Below are 21,519 nucleotides of genomic sequence, written 5' to 3'. Positions count from 1 at the left end.
CCTCTTATGAGATTAGTACGCTATACAAATCAACATAACATAACACCATGTCTTATGGAGCGACAACATTAGGTTAACTGTGCATTGATAATGAACCTTTTAGCTCACCATGCCGAAAACGGTGACCAACTTAGGCATGCCATGCCAAAGGGATGAACACTGTAGGCTCCACATGCAGTGAGGAATGAACAATTCAGGCTCCTCTTGTCTTGAGAATGACTATCTTACACTAATTGTGCATTAAGTGATGACCATCCTAGGCTGATTGTGCCTTGAGCAGAGATCATCTTAAGGCTAAGGCATCCTCAGTATCTTCAGCTGTGGATATCTTTGGGTCCCACTCTGCCTTTGGTGATGGTCACTTAAGTCCTCTATATCTAGAGCAGTGGCAGTGCTGATATTAGAAAAAGGTGACTGTTTTTATCAATGATTTATGGAAGGAGGGATCCTGAACAGGTGAAAGCCGCCATTTGAGAGTTTAACTGGCTGAGAAGGCCATAAGGCGTCTATGGTTCAGGCAACAATGCCAGCCGGGTTCCAGCTGGCAATCCATAGCTTAAGTTCATCACTGAGTAAGCTATTCTTTTTCCTTAAAAGTGGCTCTCATTTCAAATAGTTGGTGCTGCCTTGGCCTAAAAAAAATCCCAGCATCTTCAGGTCTGCCATGCCATGCCATGGCTGATTGGAGGATCAATTGGCACTATGTAAGTTTACCTTTGGAAAATAAAAAATAAAAAAATCCTGACACCAGGGAGTTTGCACCCAGCACATTTTGGTCATTTGTGCATTCTTCTATTTGAAAAGCACAGATGTAAGAAAACCAGGTGGACAGTGGTGCCTGTGCCCAAAATAGACAGTCCAAATGATTACATGCACCCTTGCTGGTGAAACACCATCCCTGACCTCTAGAACGATTTTGGCAGATGTCCAGTTACTACCCACCTTTATATAACTCCAAGATACCAGGAAACTTGAACTAACAGCTGGAACCCTATGAAGGGCAGAACCATTGGAGGACTGTCCTATTTGTTACATGGCCAAATACATCTACCCCAGTGGACCATAACTTATGGGTCATCGTTCAGCCAATTTATTACCCAAAATAATGATCACTGTTAGAAGCGTGTCTCAAGCCATGAGACAGGATAAAAACCTTAATTGACCTTAAAAATAAATGGGACAAGAAACCCAATATATGTTTTTGAAAGTGGCCTTAAGTTGGGTATTTAGAGGCCTTTAAATTAATCAGGTCATCAGTCAACTTATAATGTGCAGACACCCTCAGTTCCAGTCTAGAAACGCTGGTAACAGCAAACCAGCCGACTCACAGGTGCACCTTGGGCGCACAATGTCTTAATGATGAACATTATAGGTACAGCATCTTAGAGTCACTTAATGGAAAAAGGACTGTTCATCACAGGTGCCTTTTACTCATGAAGGTCTGTTTATAGATTCAGATGGATGAGCTTTGACAATTCTGGCATGCCACTTACAAATGGAAGTTCTCCTCCCACACCGGATTCAGGTTTCCGTAGATGGTTTTCGTCCTTTTTTTCGTCTTTCCCACCTGAACAGTAACATAGGGATCGCTGGAGCCAGTTTTATCCTTGGCTTGGAGGCCCTGGGCACATACAACTGTAATAAACAAATGTGATTACATACAACACACAGCTTTACACTGACATACACATATGAAAATATAGAGTGCCCAAAACTTGCACAAAGATGCTGTTGGGCCACAGAGTGGACACTCAACCCAGATAGGACCTTACAATATGTGGTGTCCCTTCTACTGCTGACATTACACCCTACAACATCATGTGCAAGATGGCTGCTGCTGGGCATTAACAACCTACGTATTAGACTATTTCCAGTCTCTTGTTTCCCTTCTCTAACTTTCAGTATGCCAAGAGGTTTAGTTTGCAGTAGTCATTCACTGAATTCTGAGATGAATACACCTTTCACTTGCTAACACACATTCACATGTTCGCATCAACGGAAATGATTCATGGTCAAAGGCTTACCGAAGTCAACCGATCCGCTTACATTTTTTTCAATAAAATAAACCAATCCATTTATACGCAAAGGTAGTCAAAATAGGAGGGACCCATTCCAGGATTGGACTGGTCCAATAACGAAAGGCGTAGATTTCCCAGTAAGCCATGGATACTGAAAATGCAGGAGACATAGCGTAGTGAATCAGCCTCATGACACCTGTGCCTGAAACACTGTGTTTGAAGCTTCACATATGCTGGAGATCAAGAGCTTGCACACTAAGGGGTTGTGCAGTGTCAACATGTGATGAAGAGCCTATCAATGCATACCTGTTATACTGATCTTGGCCGACCATTTGGAGGTGCCATCAAGGACACTCTGCTTCACAGCCTTGATCTGCTGAGCGTGGGTGGCTTTTAAGACTCCGAACACCTCTTGGATCAGCTCGAAGATCTCTGGCTTGTTGCGTTCTCTGATCTTCATGCGATCCTTCAGCACCATAATGATGTTCTGGGTACGATCTTCTGCCCCATGCTTGGAGCTCTTCTCTGCCGCTCCTTCACAGAGAATCAAGAGGACATGAGCATTAGCAGGATCAGCACTAGAATGTTGGAAAGTAAGTAAGGAATATATCCTAAAGCAATAAAGTATCCCAGCTCTGGAGAATCCTCCATATGCAGAGTGTGAAAATGTTTCTGGCGCATGTACCTTTCATATAACCCTCTACCAGGCAAACTCATAGAAAGGAATTATCCTTTACAGTGTTTGCAAATATATTAACAGTATACTTACTGGTACTTGGGCTAATTTCTAGGCATTCTTTGTGCCTTGAAACCAGAAAGGTGCTCTTAACTTTACTTTTCTTTCCACCCGCAGTAGTAACCTTAGAACGTAAGTCAAGAATTCAACATTATGGAAATGTGTATGGTATCAGGGTCCATGGACTAGGAGTCAGATTGCAGGCCAATAATTCTGTAGGTCGATGGGGGAAAGAAGCAAATAGAAATGCACAACAACAGAAAAGGAAACAAATCACAAGTGGGAGATAGAAATGAACAGAGACAAGAAAGAATGAATGAAAAAGGAAGAGTAAACAATGAGTCAGGAAATGAAAGAAAGAATGAAGGAAAAAGAATGAAAGAAAGAGAAAGAACTTGATTCAGGGAGGGAAAGAATGACAGAAAGAGAAATAAAGCAACAAAGAAACAAATGAAAGAGAAAAGGAACGAAAAAGAAGGAAACAATGAAAGCAATTGTAAGAGAAACCGAATGGAAGCTAGGAAGAAAGAATGTCAGGTATGCTGAACAGTTGCCCAGAAGAGGCAGACACAGCCCAACCTACTCACTCTGTAGGCAGTCGGCATTAAGGAGATCCTGGCACTTTTCATGGCACTTCACCCCACACTCTGTGCAACGCATGCCCTGCCGGGCGATCCCCCAGAGCAGCCCTTCACACTCGTAGCAGTAGGTGGGCGTTGTGGCTGTCCACACCTCAAAGTTGTGCGGGGTTGTGCAGGAAATTGGGTATATTAAGGCTTGAAGGGTCTTCTTGTAAACATGGTTTTTCTAAGGGGCATAAAATGTGCATAAGAGAGAGGCAGAGAGGTCATTCGCTCTTACAATGTACGTTTATCTAAAATCAGCTCATGTCCCACCATTTCTCTTTTTCCCCTAAAATGTCCACCTCCTACAAGAACACATTCTCCCATCATAAAATTGCAGTAAGAGCAGGGACACAGGATTTGAGTTTGAAATAAAGAAAATATAGGCACATATTGCTGCAGAGTGCAACTTGGGAAGGTGCATGCCCAACATCTAGCACGCTGAAAATAGTTGGACAAGGAATCAACTCTGGTCCCGTGCACAGGAGATGCCAAGCAGTGAGCATGAAGAACAAGCCATCCTTAGGTGGATTCTCCCTGGCCTGCCCCATACTCCCTCCATGCTGCTGGCTGTGAGCATAATGGAGACTAGAGTGGCAGATCACCAGAAGGTATTCCTGGCCCAGCTCCTTACTCTTCCAACTACCAGCATTAGGCAGTATAGAGCCCTAGAGGTTCTACCAGGCTCAGCCTCATGCCATCCGCCCACCCACAATCTGCTGCATGATGGTGCATTGAGAAAATGCTAAAGGGTCTGACTGGCATTACTCCTTCCTTTCTTGCTCCCGGCCACTGGTTACGGGTACAATGATGACTGGAGTGGTGGAGCCCTCAAGCGTCTCTCTGGCCTTGCCTGTAATTGTCTTCCCTCTGCCGCTAGGCGCCATGCAGACTGGAGTAGGGAGAAGCTAAGGGGAAGACAGGGTGACTTACCAGCTCTTCGTTGTTTAAGGTACTGGATGCTAGTGCTGAGGTGATCCCGGCTTTCCTCGATTGGACCAATGACTGCAATAAACAATTATATTTTTACACAGTATTAGTGGCTTCAGGATGAGCTGGACTATAGATAATGTGGGTCAAAGTTCATTGGTGAAAAAGAGCTGCTAGCAAGCCTGACAGATTGCCTGATACTAACGGCATCCTAAATATTTCAAAACATCTGTCTGATAAATCTCAAAGGCATCTGGGGGGAATACAAGAGTTCGACAATTGACAATCTTTTGTACTATAAATGTTACCTCAATAAATACAGGGTACGTTAAGGAAGAGGAACCGGCTAATTAGAACAAAAAGGCAAATTCATCAACATAACCAAATTGAATGGTCAGTAATGAATACTAAATCATTTTCTAGGCTATGAATCCACCCGTGAAGTCCCTCCTGTATCCTGGTACCCTTGAAGTCCCTCCTGCAACTGGATTATCATGTTGAACATTAAAATGTACATGATATGCATGTTCTGAAGAGCTAATGTCAAACGAGTGAAATCCATTAATTACTTTTTCATCAGTAACTTTATACCCCCAAAGGATTATTTACTTTGGATCAAAATTCCCAGAAAGTTGATACCACCTGACGGATGCACCAAATGTGAAATACTAATCCCTAATTTCATGATCTAACGTTCAGTTTTATCCCACACAAGCACCACTTTATGTTGAAAAATCTGGGTTCTTCGGCCTCTGATTGGCCGAAAGACATCAACCTCATTAGCCAAGGCCCCTCTGTCTCCAAAACATAAATAAAATGTTGATTTTTATGTTGGGGTTCCTATTGGCTTAGTAGCTCACCTGGTGCATATTAATCGTGCTGAAAGTTCGGACCTTCAATGGACTGAACCTCGTCTCTGGTTACAAGTTAACCCAGGGCAGAGATACTTTGGAGTTTTCCACTCAATCTTAAAATAATGTCCTCTCTCAAATGAAATCTCTCATGGGAAGAAACACACTGTTTGAGTCTCTGATATGCTGTGTTTTCTTGTAAGTCAGGCTCTTGATGGAAGCCTGTGATCAGTAGATTTCTTTCATTAGCAAGAAGGCTTTCCCTTCCCTGCTCCTGAGACCCAATGAATACTCATGTTTACTATATTAAGGGTCAGTGGTCACTCCACAATGCATTGCATTCAAAAATAAAAGAAATGCTTCTACAATGAAACTACCTCAAAGAGCACTTTTCTCCAGCTAAGTTTTAAAACACTTTTATAATGTTCCACCTTGTTAAAACAAACCACATCCCCTTTGAAGTTTATATACATTCAATTAGGACCTGGTATTTTGCTGCAGGCAAGGCCACTGAATTATTTACCAAGTTTGGTTTGACTGTAAAACACTTCTACAGAATATTCATGGCATACCAGACTCACTTCATCGTAGGTCTGGCAGAGCTGATATAGAAAGAAAAGCGACCCTCGCAGTGGCACACTTGGCAGATCCCATGTTTAATGAGTTACTGAGATGGCTTCCATACTTTGGCCAAGAGGACCAGCCATTGAGGGTGTAGTAAGAAAATTGTGTTCATTCATGTATCCACCTTCTCTCTTGATGAGAGGACTGATGTGCATGTGTCATTGAGAAATAGTTTGGGGCAGAGGGTCTGATGGTGATTTTGTGCCACATTTCCAGAAGAAACACATAGGATATAATTACAAACAGTGAATCTGATTCACAAAGGGCCTTCACACTCGTGGAGGAAGCCCCACAGTGTTGGGGGGATGGGGGTGGAGGTGTTTCTGCACTCAGGCCAGAATCTCCACAATGAGAATTTCTCATTGCGGAGATTCCATCCGAGTCAGGAAACGCCCCCACGAATGCGGGGCTTCCACCACGAGTGCAGAGGCTCTTCGTGAACCAGGACCAATGAATCTGGATTGAAACCATTTACATTACCAGTATCTACTCTGTAAATCTGGCCCCACCAACAGCTCTGGGCACCTGTGGAATGGAACGCTGCAAAAGCTTCCAGAAATCTCACTCCAAAAATGTTAGAAAGGCTCTATGTTCTGCTGCACTTTGTGCACAAAATCCCGGTACTGAAGGCTATGCTGATCTGTGCTCTTTTAGTCATAACAGTTGCACTTAAACTCTGGTAAAATCCATTCCCTTGTGACAAGTTTCTGTCTTTGAGGGCAGATTTGTGTTACACAAACGTTTTCTAATGGTTATGGTGTCTGCGGCATCTTGCTAAATGTATTGTGCTGCCTGCTAAAGCATTCTCCACTGGACTGGTGCCTGCAGGAACATGCAACTGTGGCCTTGATGCCTACTGGTGCATGATACCGAGGTGTGTGTTCCTGCTGCAGCATGCTTCAGTATGATGGTGCACGGGGCACCAGGTTTAAGTGGGACTGCAACAGTGCCATTGTGTGGAATCAGTGGAGGCTGGCGCATGCTCCAGTGGCACGACTGAATGCCAGAGGATGCTCCACTGGTATCAGTTAGTGCAGGAAGCATGCCCAGAGCTACGAGTGACCTTTGCGGCTTGCTCCAGTCGTATTAGTACCTGTTGGAGCATTCCTTATTGATACCCGTGAGCTGCTAGACAGAACAGGACTGTCTGCAAAGAGTATGCAATCCCTCTCTACTGGGAAATGGCAGCTTCAGCAGCATGTGAATTGTATGCCTTGGGGACCAGCCTGCCAATTTTTTTTTCGACTTTTGACACACAACTTTTGGAGATATCCAGTTTTTCCCCTTGTGATCCTGGCACAATTACTCCTGTGGGTCTACACAGTGTCCTTTTAAAGTACATTTCTTCTGTTGAAAAAACCATTCACTTCTTTCATGTGATCCCCAAGGTCCTATACAATTAATTGCCCATATATGTGTCTTCTTGTTAACTTCTTTCATGGAGTGTGTGTTGTACTTTAGCATAAACACCTTCATGGCACAAATTGCTGAACCTAAATAATACTATGAAGAGAGAAAAAACTTACCATGGCCTTTTTTGTAATGGAATGCAGGGAATAATAGAAAACATTGTTAAACTTTGAGCAGCAACCACCTTATGTCATAATCACCTCCAGCAAATACACAATTATGAAGGATCTTTGAAAGGACTTTGAAATTACTCAGCGAAGCAGAAAACTACAACACATGATGCTTTTATCTCTTAAAAAATGTCATCCTTTCAAGAACCCAAGTTGCCAAAGAAGGATCTGGTACTTGTTAGCCTAAGAATAGGTTTTATAAAATAAGCAGGAGTAATGCAATGTTTTATTTCTAAAGGCAGAGGGCCTTATCTGATGTTGGGTAGATGGAGGGAAATCACCACAGAGTAGTAGGCAGTCTCCTCTAAGAGTGCATTGATGTCACTAGCAGTCGAATACGATGATCCGAACATCTACCATATTTTGGTAGATGTTCTGATCAGCTACACTCTATTTTTTTTGCAATTTTGAAATGGAATATGCATGACGGAGAAGGTAGCAAAGATGGACTGAAAATATCCACTGCACGACCCTTCTCTTACCGCCTCCCAGGCTTCTTTTTTTTATAGTTCCTTCAAATACAAATGCATAGGGGAGCAAGTAGAACAGAACGTTGCATCCCCATTAGCATATTTCTAGGTGCCTGTGGGAAATCTAGCAGATTTCAAATGTGCTGATCTGTCAGAGGGAAGGTGCGGAAGTAACAAAAAGATTTGCAGAGCTTGGGAGAAATGCCCACGCTGACGCTTTAGTTATATATAACTTTTCTTTTAATGGGTAAAGCAGAGCCTCGGTGTTTCAGTCCTTCCATGCTACCTATACAGATGTGAACCCCAAGAAGACCCTCTGATGCTATGTACAATCTCGCTTTTTTCTTTTGTAGGACTTTTAGGTACACCTTGGTGCTTGCAGATAGGAAATGTGCTTAAATATCCTACCCTTTTCTAGGAGAAGAGACCTAGCACATGATGGACATTAGTTATGTCATTCCTGAAGAAAAACTTGCAGAAATGTTGACACTTTTGCTATGCTGCCAAAGAGACTGGAGCTGTTAGGTCTCGCATTTGAGGGCCGGTAGTTCGAATGCAACTTAGGTGATGGAGGTGATCTCTATGCCACCCCAATCCATTGGACAGAGGTCTGTCACATTTTAATTGACCTTTAGGTCTAAAGCTCAAATCCCCTGATGATTTTGGTCTTCCTCCGGACTGCTTTAATTTGTACTTTGGCGACCCCTCTCTACCCACAATTTTGCGGTCACTTGTGAAACACAAATAGAAAATTCACAAAGATCCCCCCCGCCCCCCCCTTTAACATGTGAACCAAGGAGGAGGTTAAAGACAAGGGCACAGGTGCGTGAAAGGGTCCTCACCAGGTCGCTCACGAGAGGGATCGGCTTTCTTTTGCGGATGTCGGGCATGCTGTCAATGATGATGAGCCCACCGGCCGTCCTGGAAGGGATGCATGGAGAGAACAAGAAATAAAGAAAGAGAAAGAATGAAGAAAAAAAGAAAGAACGCACACAGATGTTACTGCCAGAGTACAGAGCATGCTACTGAGAGACCGATTAGTTCCTCCACCCTAGAGGGGTCATTTAGGGTTTGGGGGAGCAGAGCTCCTGCACCATTTAAAGATGGTGGAATCACCAGGTTTTGGATGACGGAGTCTCATCTGCTGCATCTTCTTAAACTTTTCAACCCGCAGACTATCTGAAACAGGGCTGCCAGGTCTCACTGTGAATGCCCTGCCCTATTTAGGGCGGCCCCTTATTCGCAGATTTTTCCTACCCGTGACCTCCATGCAATACATGGTGGACCCACTGAGAACTACAGTAAATGTAAAAGTAAAGCACTGACATTTTTAAAGTAAAGAATAATGGACTTCATGGGACAGTAATGGTTCTTTTCATTAGGACTTCAACACATTTGATGAGATATAATTCAGATTTCTCTTTTAAACCGCAGTGCATTTAATTCAGCAAATATGGTCCTAAGAAGGGTTGCAGTACATTGAAAATGGCACACAGTGGACTATAATTTATTTAATGGAACAGCACCCTGATTATGCCAAACGTTGACCGGCCATACATGAAGACTAACTGGACTGGTGCCATGCATTTAATGCAGTGCAACACCATATTTCAAGTTCGACTATAAATAAGTGAGACATTATTTCCACATCTATGCAAAGTCACAGTGAATTTGACAAAACAGTACCCTACCTTCTGAACAGGACCACAGAACATTTCACCAACTTGTAGGCTGCTTGCATGCATGAACAAAGCATTACAGTTGGACAAAACAGTGTTTAACTATCTTCACATTGCCCGTTGGGATATTTAGAATTAATTCTTAGATCTGAAAATATTAAAGTGTGACAACACACAGGTGCAGAGGTTACAAAATCCCAGAGTGACTTATCCCTACATGGCACAGTGGTCCATAGACGTGCAAGGTGCCACTGACCTCAAGTCTGTTGCTCATCTCGTACCATCTTAACAGTCCTCAACATACATGTACTTACCCGCCTTTAAACCACATGGATTTGGACTCGCCTTCCCCACGGGCCTGGAAGAACAGACAGTTTGGTGTTAGTATATATTGATGTGCACACTGATCCCAACGTGGATTGTCGTACCATATGAAATTCTGCCACTTTTAGTTAATCGTACATTATTCTGGATTTAAAGATAACTCTTTCCCTACCTCCTCTAACAATATGTCCTAATGACAACTTATATTTGAATTGTTGAGTTTTGTCATAAGTGCCTGCCAATTACACGGGTATCTCCTGGAATCTGGCAGATTAAGGAAGGCCTGAGCAACAAGAAGACCAAAGAGCGCTGCTGCTAACAGAAACTGAGGGAAGAAAAAAACAGAGGGCCAACTAGTCTATAAGTGCTCTCCCTATATTAGCCCACAGACTTTACCCTGATCTTCGCCTGGTTAACGCTTCACACTGCATAGCTCACGAAGATATTGAGTGCTTCATGTTGACATTTTTATTGAGGGGCGTGAGGTAAACCATTTCACAAGCGCTGATTTTTTTTAACATAAACCTTTCGAAGTATGCTCCAAGTATCACTAAATATGTACATCTTTTCAGAGGGACCGTTACTTTGAAGTGACCATTACGCCGAGTGACCATTAATTCAACCAGGTCTTTGTGATCAAATCGACTAGAACTTCAATTTGAGTAGACATTCCGCAAAGTGGAAGCAATTATGAGAGTCATAAAAGAGTGAAATACAAGTAATTGTCACATCAAAGGAGGTTTAATACATATATCCAGGATAATTATGGTGGCTGTACTGTTGAATGCCTGAATTGCTCGAATACCGAGGCTGCCTAGTCTTGGTTCCATCTCTGGCATCTTACCTCCACCTTTCCCCACTTCCTGTCTCTTTATCTCACGAATACATAGGCTGCCTGGACGTAATTCCATTTCACGCCTCTTTCTTCCACCCCCTACACTTCCTGTCTCTTTATCTCATGAATACAGAGGCTGCCTGGTCTTGATTCCACCTCATGCCCCTTTCTTCCACCACCCTACACTTCCTGTCTCTTTATCTCATGAATACAGAGGCTGCCTGGTCTTGATTCCACCTCACGCCTCTTTCTTCCACCAGCCTACACTTCCTGGCTCTTTATCGCATGAACACCGAGGCTGCCTTGTCTTGATTCCACCTCACGCCTCTTTCTTCTACCACTCCACCCCTATCTCTTTATTTCAATCTTGCAGTACTTTTTCTACATTTCTTTCTCTCTTTGTTACTTTTATTCCCAGTCTTTCTCTTTCTCCTTTGTTCTCTATTTCCTGCCTTTTTCTGCGACTTAATAATGCCGGTGACCGCCACCTGCAACCACAAACACAAACTAAGTGTAATGCTACTGTTAATAACATCCATAAAAGAACCCCCATATCCTTGGGCTGAGGCCTTCCGTTCCTTCAAAGTTGCAGAAAGCCCACCAGCATACCCTGGTCTTTGGGATTTAATGTGTGGTGTACTCTTCCATAGAGCTGGTGAGATTGTACGGCTCTAAGTGTGCAAGAGTGACAACTTTGTGGTTTGTACACTTGGGCATTGTAACGTTCTACAAGGCCATGCCTTGAAAGAGACTCTTAATGTTGTGACAAATGCTCTTCAATAGTTTTTAACGTTCCACGTGACAATATATTTGGTTCAATTATCAACATGGGTACAGACATGAAATAAAACCCAAAGGTCACTTCCTCCGAAGTAGTAGCTTCTAGTAGAAATTTGCAATTCCAGTAAGATCATTATTCATCCTTGTGGCTAGAAATCTGTTCTACATTGTTCAGGCCATTTTCTTAGGTGTAATGCACACAGATGCTTCAAGTTCAGATTTCATTTGCATAAAAGGATTTATGGTGCAGGGTGTTTAGCTATGTACAGTGGATACTGGAGAAACCATGCAATGTGCTGCAACACATGTAGGTGTTTCCAAGCAGAAGGAAGTTTCTGTGATTACAGAAACAGTCTCCAGATTCAATCACTCATTAACCTATATCTCAATATAGGCAATTTTCCTAGTCTGACACCATTTAATATTCAGGTGTTAGCTTACGTGAGTGAATGTACACCTGATTACATTGATACAGAATACACAGATACCATAGCCATAAGCCCAACCCACAATTCAGCTGCAGTCTTTCAGAGTTTACAAAACACAGAGTTTAGTCATTTCAAACATCTAAGAACTGAATTAGGCCGTGTCGTCATGGTGACAGTTATTTAGAATGCACAGTTCCCATTAGCACACCATAAACCCTAGTCCACAAACTCACTTCAATGTGTTTTTATCTTTTTTTATTTTAAGCTGAGCTATTTAAAATATTTTAATTCCCATTAAATGTAGTTGTGTCTCTTTAAAAAAGTTCAATCCCAAAACTAAAATGAAGATGCTTCAATGGTGCTGTTGCACTCCTGCATACCTGCACAGGGCTAAAAGGTAGGTGTAGCCTGATGTGCAATGCAGGTTTGGTCTCACTAGCATATTGTACCTTGAAAACATCTTGCACTGTAGGAGGTTAGTAATGTAGGCTGATTGGCAATGGCATGATAATTGTGGATGCTTCCATTGGTTTGGAGGTGAGTAGGATGTCAATCGCATGTGTTTGCGGGTAGGGTAAATACTCTCTTTGCAGTGGTGTATTCCAGAAGACCCCAATGGTCAGCAGACAGATATTACATGACTATGTAGGTAGATGGTCCTATGAAAGGGATCCTGGGATCCCCGATATTTAGTGCTAGACAATTATATCAATTTATTTTTGGGGCAACGAGCACGCAGGGGTTTTTAAGATTGATTGAAGCGTTGCTTTTCCTAACATATTCACCCTACTTCTTAATCTTGCTGGGAGCCCAAATGCCTTGTAAACGGACTACGCTACAACAAAGCTACAAGATACTACACTCTGGGACCAAGCATTTTCAAAACGCTCCCAGTCTGCTTTGGGGCCTCTAACGCGACTCCACGAGTGCCATGTTGAACATGGCTGCATTCTGCATGGATTCCATTACTCGGCTGGCTTCTGTTAGAGGAGTACTTTTTCTTGAGCACCAAGCCATCACCCTCGATTAGTAAAGTCCACACTGAGAAGAATTATGGCTAGTAGTTGTATAACTAGACTTTCAGACAAAACAAGTTGAAAGTTCAGTTCCAGGTTTCTTTATTTGATACACTTAAATCGGATTCCATTGATTAAATATAGGTTAGGGGTCTCTGGAATGGACTGAATGGATTGTAAGTAGCATACGTTCAATACATATTTCTAATTGGTCGGCCTTTTCTAAACATATGTCAAAAAAATAACATATGTCAACAAAACAAGAAGGAAGGCATAGGTGCCATATGTTTACTAGGCTATTCGATCACACCAGTTACTCTGTATTTCTAAACACTTTCACCAATTAAATCATTTTTACAGGATTGGCCAAGACGTTCTGTAAAGTGCGAGCGAGGATTATGCTGAAACCATACCAGACAAACAGCACAGGGGCCACATTGAGATTTTGTCTTTGACACTTGGGTTTAAACTCTTTCGGCATCTATCCTTGCCCCACGGAAGCATGGTAGCAATCGCAGATTTTTTTTTTTGAGAGTAGCGTTTCTTTTTTCATAATATGACCCATTCCAGAATGATGTGCAAACAGTGGCCATCTGTGAATTATACGAGTGACTGCCTTATTTATTTTTCCATAACTGAGCCCATTTAAAAACATATAGGTAAGATGGCAATCTTGGAATTCTATAATCTGCAGAATTGTTCCCTTTTCCATAGCTGAGCTCCTGCCTAAAACATGTAGGCATGGTGGCAGTCTTCAAGCTCTATCTATGTCAGGATTGTGTATTTATCAATAATTGAGCCCATCTCAGCAATAAAGGGCTATTTTGGAATTCTATCCGTGACAGGCTTCTTTCGCTATAGGAATGTGTCAGCCTTATGCCACACTTTGACAGATCCCTTTTAGATTCAACACTCATGGAACCTATACATTTGTCCAACATCTAACACAAAAATGTTTGATATGAATATTCATATCGTGAAAAGACCTTTAAGCTTTTTTCAGATGTGTCTAATTATTTTACAAACGGATAGACGTTGTTTATTGCACATCTTCGTTAACTAGCAACATATTGAGTTTCCATGTAAGGTTTAATTCTTTGGTTTGTGGCAAGGTGATCCTGTTGAGGAAAATGGAGGTGGCATAATCTGTGGGATGAGGAAGGTTACAGGGTTGGGTGATACCAAAAGTCTAGCGGGAGCAACTGGATTTTCGAGGGGGTGATTTCAAGGCAGGTGAACCTCTCCGTATATGGGTGAGTTTAGATGTATGCATTTTCAGATTAGTTTAAATTTAATATGCCTATCAGACAGACTGATCCATTTTTTTGTGGGCATTCATCTAACAAATTTTAGTCAGAGTTTATAACTTTGACACTTTTTGTCCTGATAAAAATATAATATGCCAAGTTGTGCAGTGGGAAAGAAAGGGGGCTCTCCATGATGTTCCTCAAACATATCCTGATCATAAAGGTCTCAAATATTGCCAATCAGATAGGAAAATACTTTAAAATGTCATGATGTGCATCCTTGTTAATCTCATTTAGACGGATTGAATTTTTAAATAACATGTATAAAGCGGAGTGTTACCTGAATTTTTATTCCAGTTTAGTTTCTATGGCAGTAAATGTAAACAGAATCCATTCCAAGGTGACTGCCATAATGAAGCAGGGTAAGGGATAATTTCGTTTAAAGCAATGTTTTCTTTAGCAAATTCCAGCATTCATTTTTGAGGGACAAACCCAAATTGTGGGCATTATGACACATAGAGCATCTCCTGTCTTTCACATGAATAGCTTGCCAAATGCATTTAAATGGAGTTTAGGATTTGTACTGAAACATCTCCATTTGATATATAATGGATCTAGCAAGCTTTGTTTCCTTGGAGGGAGCACCATTGACTCCCAGTCTTATTTGTATTCTCAGGTCTTCAAAGGGTTTGGCTGATCCACTCTTATGCCTCCCACCCCCTGGTAATGTTTCTCTGCACACCCACATACCTGGCCACATGGTTGCCACCCGTCGCAGGCAGGAAAAGGTGGTCACGGAAATGCAAAACGAGAACTGTGAGCAACTGAAAAGAAAAGCCATTGGGTGACAAATTAAAGCGATGGGAGCAAACCATAATGCAGCCAAATGATAAGCAGGAGAAATAAAACTCAACAGCATGAATGGTGGAAGCCAAAAATGAATGGGAAAAAAAACATTATGGTGTTTTGCGAGCAGGGACCTGTGCTAAGGGGAGCTCTTCACATCCTTGCATCTGTGTATGTTAGGCAGTTCTGTGCAGTGATGTGGACTTGCAACATATTGGGAGTTCATGAGCACTGCATGAAAAGCATTGCATAATTTAACAATGCAGAGTGATTTTAGGGAATGATGAGAGTAAATGTCATGCTCTGGTCTATTCCATTGTTTTGGTGGTGACACACAGGCCCAAACACATGCTGGTTTCCTTGGAAGCATGAAGAGGAGCTAAGTAGGTGGGCAGAGGTAATCAAGCATCATTTGCAAGACTTCATTGCTGATACCACCTGGTGCCCACTAAAGGTCATTCACCTCCAGAACCAACTACTGCAAACATTACAGCAAGTGTCACATTTATCTCTAGTGTCTCAGGCTTTCCCTGCCTTAGAATCTCTAAAATCTGACCCAACTATCATAGGCACTGCAGAGGTTACCGCTCTCTCGCTAGTTCCGAACCCTTTATTCTTCAAACTGGGTATTCCAATTTGCATCCCTTTAGCAACGAATCACCACAGTGGACCTAACATTGTGCCTGTGTTAAACCCCACCATTACACCACCAAAAACAAAACAAGTATTCTCCAACAACATATCTGCTTGGCAGTCTAAATCATACTGTGGAGGTACTCTGTGCTGATGGCAGGTCAGCTTTATTGACCAGTACTAATCAATCCCATTGGCTCTTCAGCGCTGTGAAGTCCCTGCCTAGTTGAATGGGCTTCTCAGCCTTACTTGATGGAACAAGAAAGCATCAAACCTATTCTTTTTTGCAAAGATCATGCTTTGCTTCAGAAGCTAAATAAGGTGCATATTGATTATGCTGTTGCATTCAGAAAGTATTTTGTAGCTGATGTGTTCCAATGGGACACTTGCTCATCCATCTCTTTGACCCGACACACCTGTATTCCCATTAGGCCGACGTCTGATGCATATCAATTCATTCAATGACTTATAGGTGCGTGAACTGTCCAGGGCCAGAAGGATCACACAGAACATCACTTACCTCTTGAAGCTGCATTCGAACCTTGTTGAACGCCCGCAGCCAGTTGGCCTTAGCTCGCGACATGCCATCTTCTTCCTCCCTGTAGCTGTGCACATAAACATGTAAATTAGCCTACCTTGAGTACAACCAGTAAACATAAAAAACAGTCAGCCAGAACAGTTCAATACGTCGATTTCTCATAAACACATGCACATGCTATCGTTATAACGGGTTAGAACAACTGTGGTGCCCCACATACAGTACTGACAGCTAACACTCAATTCTTTCTAGGTCATCACAGAGCTTCCCACTGTGGCCCTGGCAGGCAGATGGGCAGGCGTCATGTTCTAAACTGGATTAGAAGATATTGGGCGGTTTACTCCTTAAACTTGGACCACATTCCCAATAAGTAATGAAAGAACTCGGTTCAGAGCTGTTTCCCATTCTGAATCAACTGTGCTGCCAATCACTTATCAATGGATTGGTACCGTCCAGCTGGAAGCAGGCCATCATCACGCCACCACACTAGACCGAGGGATGTTATAAGAACTACAGGCCCATCTCCCTCTTACCTTATCTGACCAAGATCGTGGAGTGTCTGGTCAGTAGGGCGCTGTCTCTCTTTCTGGAGACAAATAATAAACTGGCTAAGGAGCAATTAGGGTTTCGACCGGGGCACGGAATGGAGACAGCCTTGGTGACCGTCCTGGACAATCTCTGAATGCGGGCAGACAGGGGGCAATCAGCAACTTTAGTATTGCTAGACCTGTCCGACGCATTCGACACGGGCAACCATGACATTCTTCTGGCAAGGCTGGAATCCCTAGGAGTCACAGGTGTGGCACTAAGTTGGCTGCGTTCCTATCTATCTGACAGGTGGCAAGCAGTAGCGCTCTCTCCTTACCAATCGCAATTTGTAAACAATTAATATTGAGTTCCACAGGAGTCTTCCATCAGCCCGATTCTGTTTAATGTGTACCTGTGACCATTGCTGGGGATCATTAAAATGTATAATATCAGTGTGATCAATTACACCGATGACACCCAGCTCATTGTGTCCCTGGAGGGTGACCAAGCAGATTCACTGGAAAGCTTTCATGCCAGCATGTCTGAAATGGCAAAATGGCTGAAGGGCAACTCGCTTCAATTCAATAGTGAGAAGACTGAGATTCTACACTGCAAAGTGGGAAAGATCTCTCGAGAATTGCCGAAAGATTTCTGGCAAACAAACACAATTGGCTCGCTGGCACAAATATGCTCAGTACGCAATCTGGGTGTCAGCTTTAATGAGAAAATGAACTTGGAATCCCACGTTAACAAAATAGCCTGTTTTAATCTTATTCGAGGGCTGCGTAAAATATTACCTTTGCTGCCTGTCCAGGCAAGAACCAAAGTAGTCAGGAGCATTATATTAAGCCGTCTAGATTACTGTAATGCGCTGCTTTTGGAATCCCGTGGATGGATATCTGATTGCCAGACTCCAGAGTGTCCAGACAACCGCAGCCAAGCTTGCGCTGAGCCGTCCACGTCGCTCCTCGACAACACCGACATTAGCAGAGCTTCATTGGCTCCCAGTGGCGCAAAGGATCCTGTTCAAATCCTTGTGCGTAACGTTTAAAGCAATTCATGGGCCAAGACCAAAGCCGATCCAAGCCAGATTTCAATGGTACGTACCCACTCGTAACCTTCGATCTGCATCTGCCTACTCGGTAAGGATACCAAGGACAAAGAGAGCAACCATGGGGGAAATAGCCTTTAGTGTGGCAGCTGCACGCCTTTGGAACAGCCTTCCCTTGGAAATTAGGAGCATTCAGAACCTAATGCCGTTCCGCAAGAAAGTAAAGACCTGGCGCTTCCCCAAAGTCTGATCTATGAGTCTTTAACTCTATATCAGTGGCGTCCATCTAGCTCAACTGTCTAGTATTCCAGTCCTTTTTTGCTGTCCCAGCACGAGGATGCCCGCAGGGTTACAGTGCGCTCTACAAATGGTAAAAATAAATAATAAATAATAAACATGGAGAAATACAACATAATTTCTACAAGGCTCAGACAACCCTGCTTGGCACAAGCAACTGAATTGTGTTTGTTATGTTGCTCACCAGAGGTTTGTAACCATTTTTACATAGGACAAAATGCTTAGGGTTCAGTCACAAGCTCAGTTTGAAGTGGTTTCTAATCACAATATGTACAAGTTGCATAGCATACACTATCATATAAGTTAACTACTGGCAAAAGCAATGGGTGTAATCATTGACCAACTATTGGTCACAGCTGTATTGAAGTTAGGCTGCAATGTACCGCCGGCATTTGTAACTGTTCTTTTGGATACAGATTTCGGCAAGCAGATGCTTTATCCTTGGGTGTCATCCAACTACTCATGTAAGATGGTATTTATTCGTTGTACCAGTCAACAGAAACATTGTCTTCCATTTCTACAGTAGACTGAGTGATCATGAGCTGCCATTTCCTACCCGAGAAAGAAACAAGTGTCGATGACCATTGGCTGGTTAGAACCAAAACCTCTGTGAAAACGGGTGCTTCCAAAATGGGAGCTTTTAATAAGAACCTTTTCCAATGAGCTCAGAGTCCACGTGAGTCTGCCACAACAGCTTTTGTGAGTATCATGTCTATCAGACTCAGAACTATTATTTTTTCTTCATTAGGGATTTAAACAAATTGGCCCTTTTGTTTCCTTGAAGGAGTCTGTATACTTCGACAGCCTGGCTGAGGTAAACTTCAAAATCATGGCCAATCCGCTCTCTTAAAAATACCATAGTTGTTAGGCCCATGTTAACAAAACTACTTCCGCCGTCCATCTCTAGGGACAGTGGTCAGGAAGACATTCTCATGTTTCGGGAGTTTATACAGACTCCGCTCATGCATATTTCATTGGAGCCACCTTCCAGAAGTCTTGTCGGGGCACTAACCCACCCAGCGATACCGCCGGCTTTCCTTCCCACCTCCCAGTGTCCGAGGCCGCCGGAAGGGAAACACTGAGTAAAGCGTGGCACTCGTCAATAATTGAGAGGCTTGAGCTGGTGAATTATTAAAGGTGCTCAGAGCTGGGGACTCAGGGCGCAAAGGACTTGTTCCTGTAGCACAAGCTGTGTTGAAATGCAGAGAGAGGACAGGGATGGTGGAAGACTGCACAGTGAGATTTCTAAGTCTTTCAAGGTATCTAATACACTATCCCTTGCTTATGTCTGGTGTTGATAGATCTACAACAATGAAGAAATATTTTGTGTTTGTTTGAATCATTGCTTTTCTTCATACAATCTACATCAATTCTTAACCAGATCAATCACTTGAGTCCAAACCAGCTGCTACCTCTGGATTTACACCCTTTTTTCATTTTCTTCAAAACTGCAGAATCCAATTTCGCCTTCTGGCACCCTTTCACCGATTATATCCTTATTTAAAATACAATTAAACTCCTTTGTAAGAAATATAATTTTGCTAGCTGGTTGTGGGTAGCTACTTCAGGAGTCATATATTTTATATCTGTAAACATAAGGTATGGCCCACAAATTGAATAAAAGTGCAATATGAATGAACTAATAATCAAAAACTTAATAAAAACATGCCAGTTCTAAAATTCTCAATCAGGAATAAGTCTGCCCTTGTAAGGAGGCTAAATATGAGCTTTAATGAAAGATGCAGTTAAATTCCCCTCTGTTCTGATATGTTCTGAATAACAGTGTTGAAAGGTGTTGGGACCGAGGAGAATGTAATTGTGTTTTTCATTAAATCCCATTAATATCTTTCTTCAAGAGTGTGATCCTATTCCGTGTTGAGGATTTTGGAAATGAACTATTGATTGGCAGTCAAGGATCAGCAAGGATCAGGAGTGCTGCCTTTGCAGGTACATTTTGACTTGAAGATGCATTGATATATATATATATATATATATATATATATATATATATATATATATATATATATATATATATATATATAACTTACCCCGGGTTGCTGCTTATTCATTTGTTTGTACTTCAAACTCATCTTTGTAATGCTCAAAAAGCAGAGTGCATCAGTTTTCTGTAATGTCAGACACAACCCCTGCACATCTGTCCAAACCAGACCCCTTAGCTATTGTCAAACTTACCTCTTATCCTTGTACCCACTCTCATAACCACAACACACTTCTTGAACCTCACCACAGGACCTCAAATCTCTACGCCTGCTACCACACTCAAGCAACTCCATGCCACCTACCCTAATGCTTCACCCAGATTCAATACTTCCCTAACTTCTTACCCAATCACCCTGACCATTCTCACATTAACACTATGGCACAACTCTGGGCCACCGACTTCACCTCAACTTCTCTAACCGCAGACTTCCAATCCCCTAAATCATTAACACTTAAAAAGTATCACCTGAGAACCCATACATACAGCAAAATAACTTTCTAATCAATTGATTCTCATTGACAGAAGTAATGAAATATTTTACCCAACAAAACATGGCATAGAACAGTGATTACAAATGGAGGAACAACCAATTGCAGGATTTTTCCTCACGTCCGTTGGACATAAGACTTCATCAGAGCACTGAGATTCAGTTATGGAACCATTCCTCAGTTCAGATGCAGCACCATGTTGTGAAGGTCACCCAACCCTACTACTTGCCACATTGAGTCCAGATTACTCCAACTTTCACTTAAAAGAAACTCAAGCATTGTTCCTACATCCTGTAAGACTTCTGGCCCGGCTGCCGTAGATTGCTGACATTGCAACATTCGGCTCTATTGGCACTGTACTCCTTAACATAAATCATGAGTAAATGTACCAGATTTAATAGATTTTTCAAAATGAATTACAGTAGTCTGGCCAAAACTGCACTTATCTCTTTAAGAACTCTTGGACAGCTTCCAGCTGGCCGCGAGGCCTCGTGCACGTTAATTACCTTAAGCTGTTTCCTTACTTTTTCCACAGCAAGGAAATCTCATTTACAGTGACTTTCCAAGTCACCTTTGTTAATCCTCTCTGGGATATTGTTGAATGCAGAATATCTAGAATGCCATATTTATCTGGAAACGTTAACTCTTTGGTATATTATGGGCTATTCATGTTTATTTGGAAGCATTTTCTCCTTAATGCATTTTCTACAATGTATAGAACATTGGAATGTTGGGAGCTCCATTGAAGACAACGGAGTAGCTCCGGGCTTATAATGACTGGTATAAGTCTTCTGCACCAACATTACAATGTTGGTCTTCATGATTCACCCTTTTTCATTTAGAACATTCTACCCTCAGTGGGTGGAATGTTCTAATAGCCCTTTAGCCCTTCTGCCCAGGGCTATAACAGTTGTTGAAGGCCTTCACCCTCTTTTTAGGCCCTGGCCTGCGGCTCTGGTCTATAACAGTGGTTCAGGCCCTTTAACAACCGGCAT

The 21,519-nt window shown here is 42.4% G+C and overlaps 1 protein-coding gene across 3 annotated transcripts in view; it reads right to left on the bottom strand.

Annotated features, from left to right (window-relative positions):
• Positions 1-21,519, bottom strand: part of LOC147673314 (protein unc-13 homolog A-like) — a 182,282-nt gene that overhangs the window by 126,275 nt on the left and 34,488 nt on the right. For all 3 annotated transcript variants that reach the window (XM_086947142.1, XM_086947144.1, XM_086947143.1), the window contains exons 11-17: positions 16,141-16,225; positions 9,826-9,869; positions 8,675-8,753; positions 4,311-4,382; positions 3,342-3,561; positions 2,325-2,552; positions 1,494-1,635 (exon numbers count right to left, since the gene is read on the bottom strand). In XM_086947142.1, the coding sequence (XP_086803268.1) occupies positions 1,494-1,635; positions 2,325-2,552; positions 3,342-3,561; positions 4,311-4,382; positions 8,675-8,753; positions 9,826-9,869; positions 16,141-16,225 (870 nt within the window). The remainder of the gene's footprint in view (positions 1-1,493; positions 1,636-2,324; positions 2,553-3,341; positions 3,562-4,310; positions 4,383-8,674; positions 8,754-9,825; positions 9,870-16,140; positions 16,226-21,519) is intronic.

The sequence above is a fragment of the Lissotriton vulgaris genome, chromosome 12 (genome assembly GCF_964263255.1).
Source record: "Lissotriton vulgaris chromosome 12, aLisVul1.2, whole genome shotgun sequence".
Classification (NCBI taxonomy): Eukaryota; Metazoa; Chordata; class Amphibia; order Caudata; family Salamandridae; genus Lissotriton; species Lissotriton vulgaris.
The sequence above is the reverse complement of the archived record's forward strand: the minus strand, read 5'-3'. Positions and strand labels throughout refer to the sequence as shown.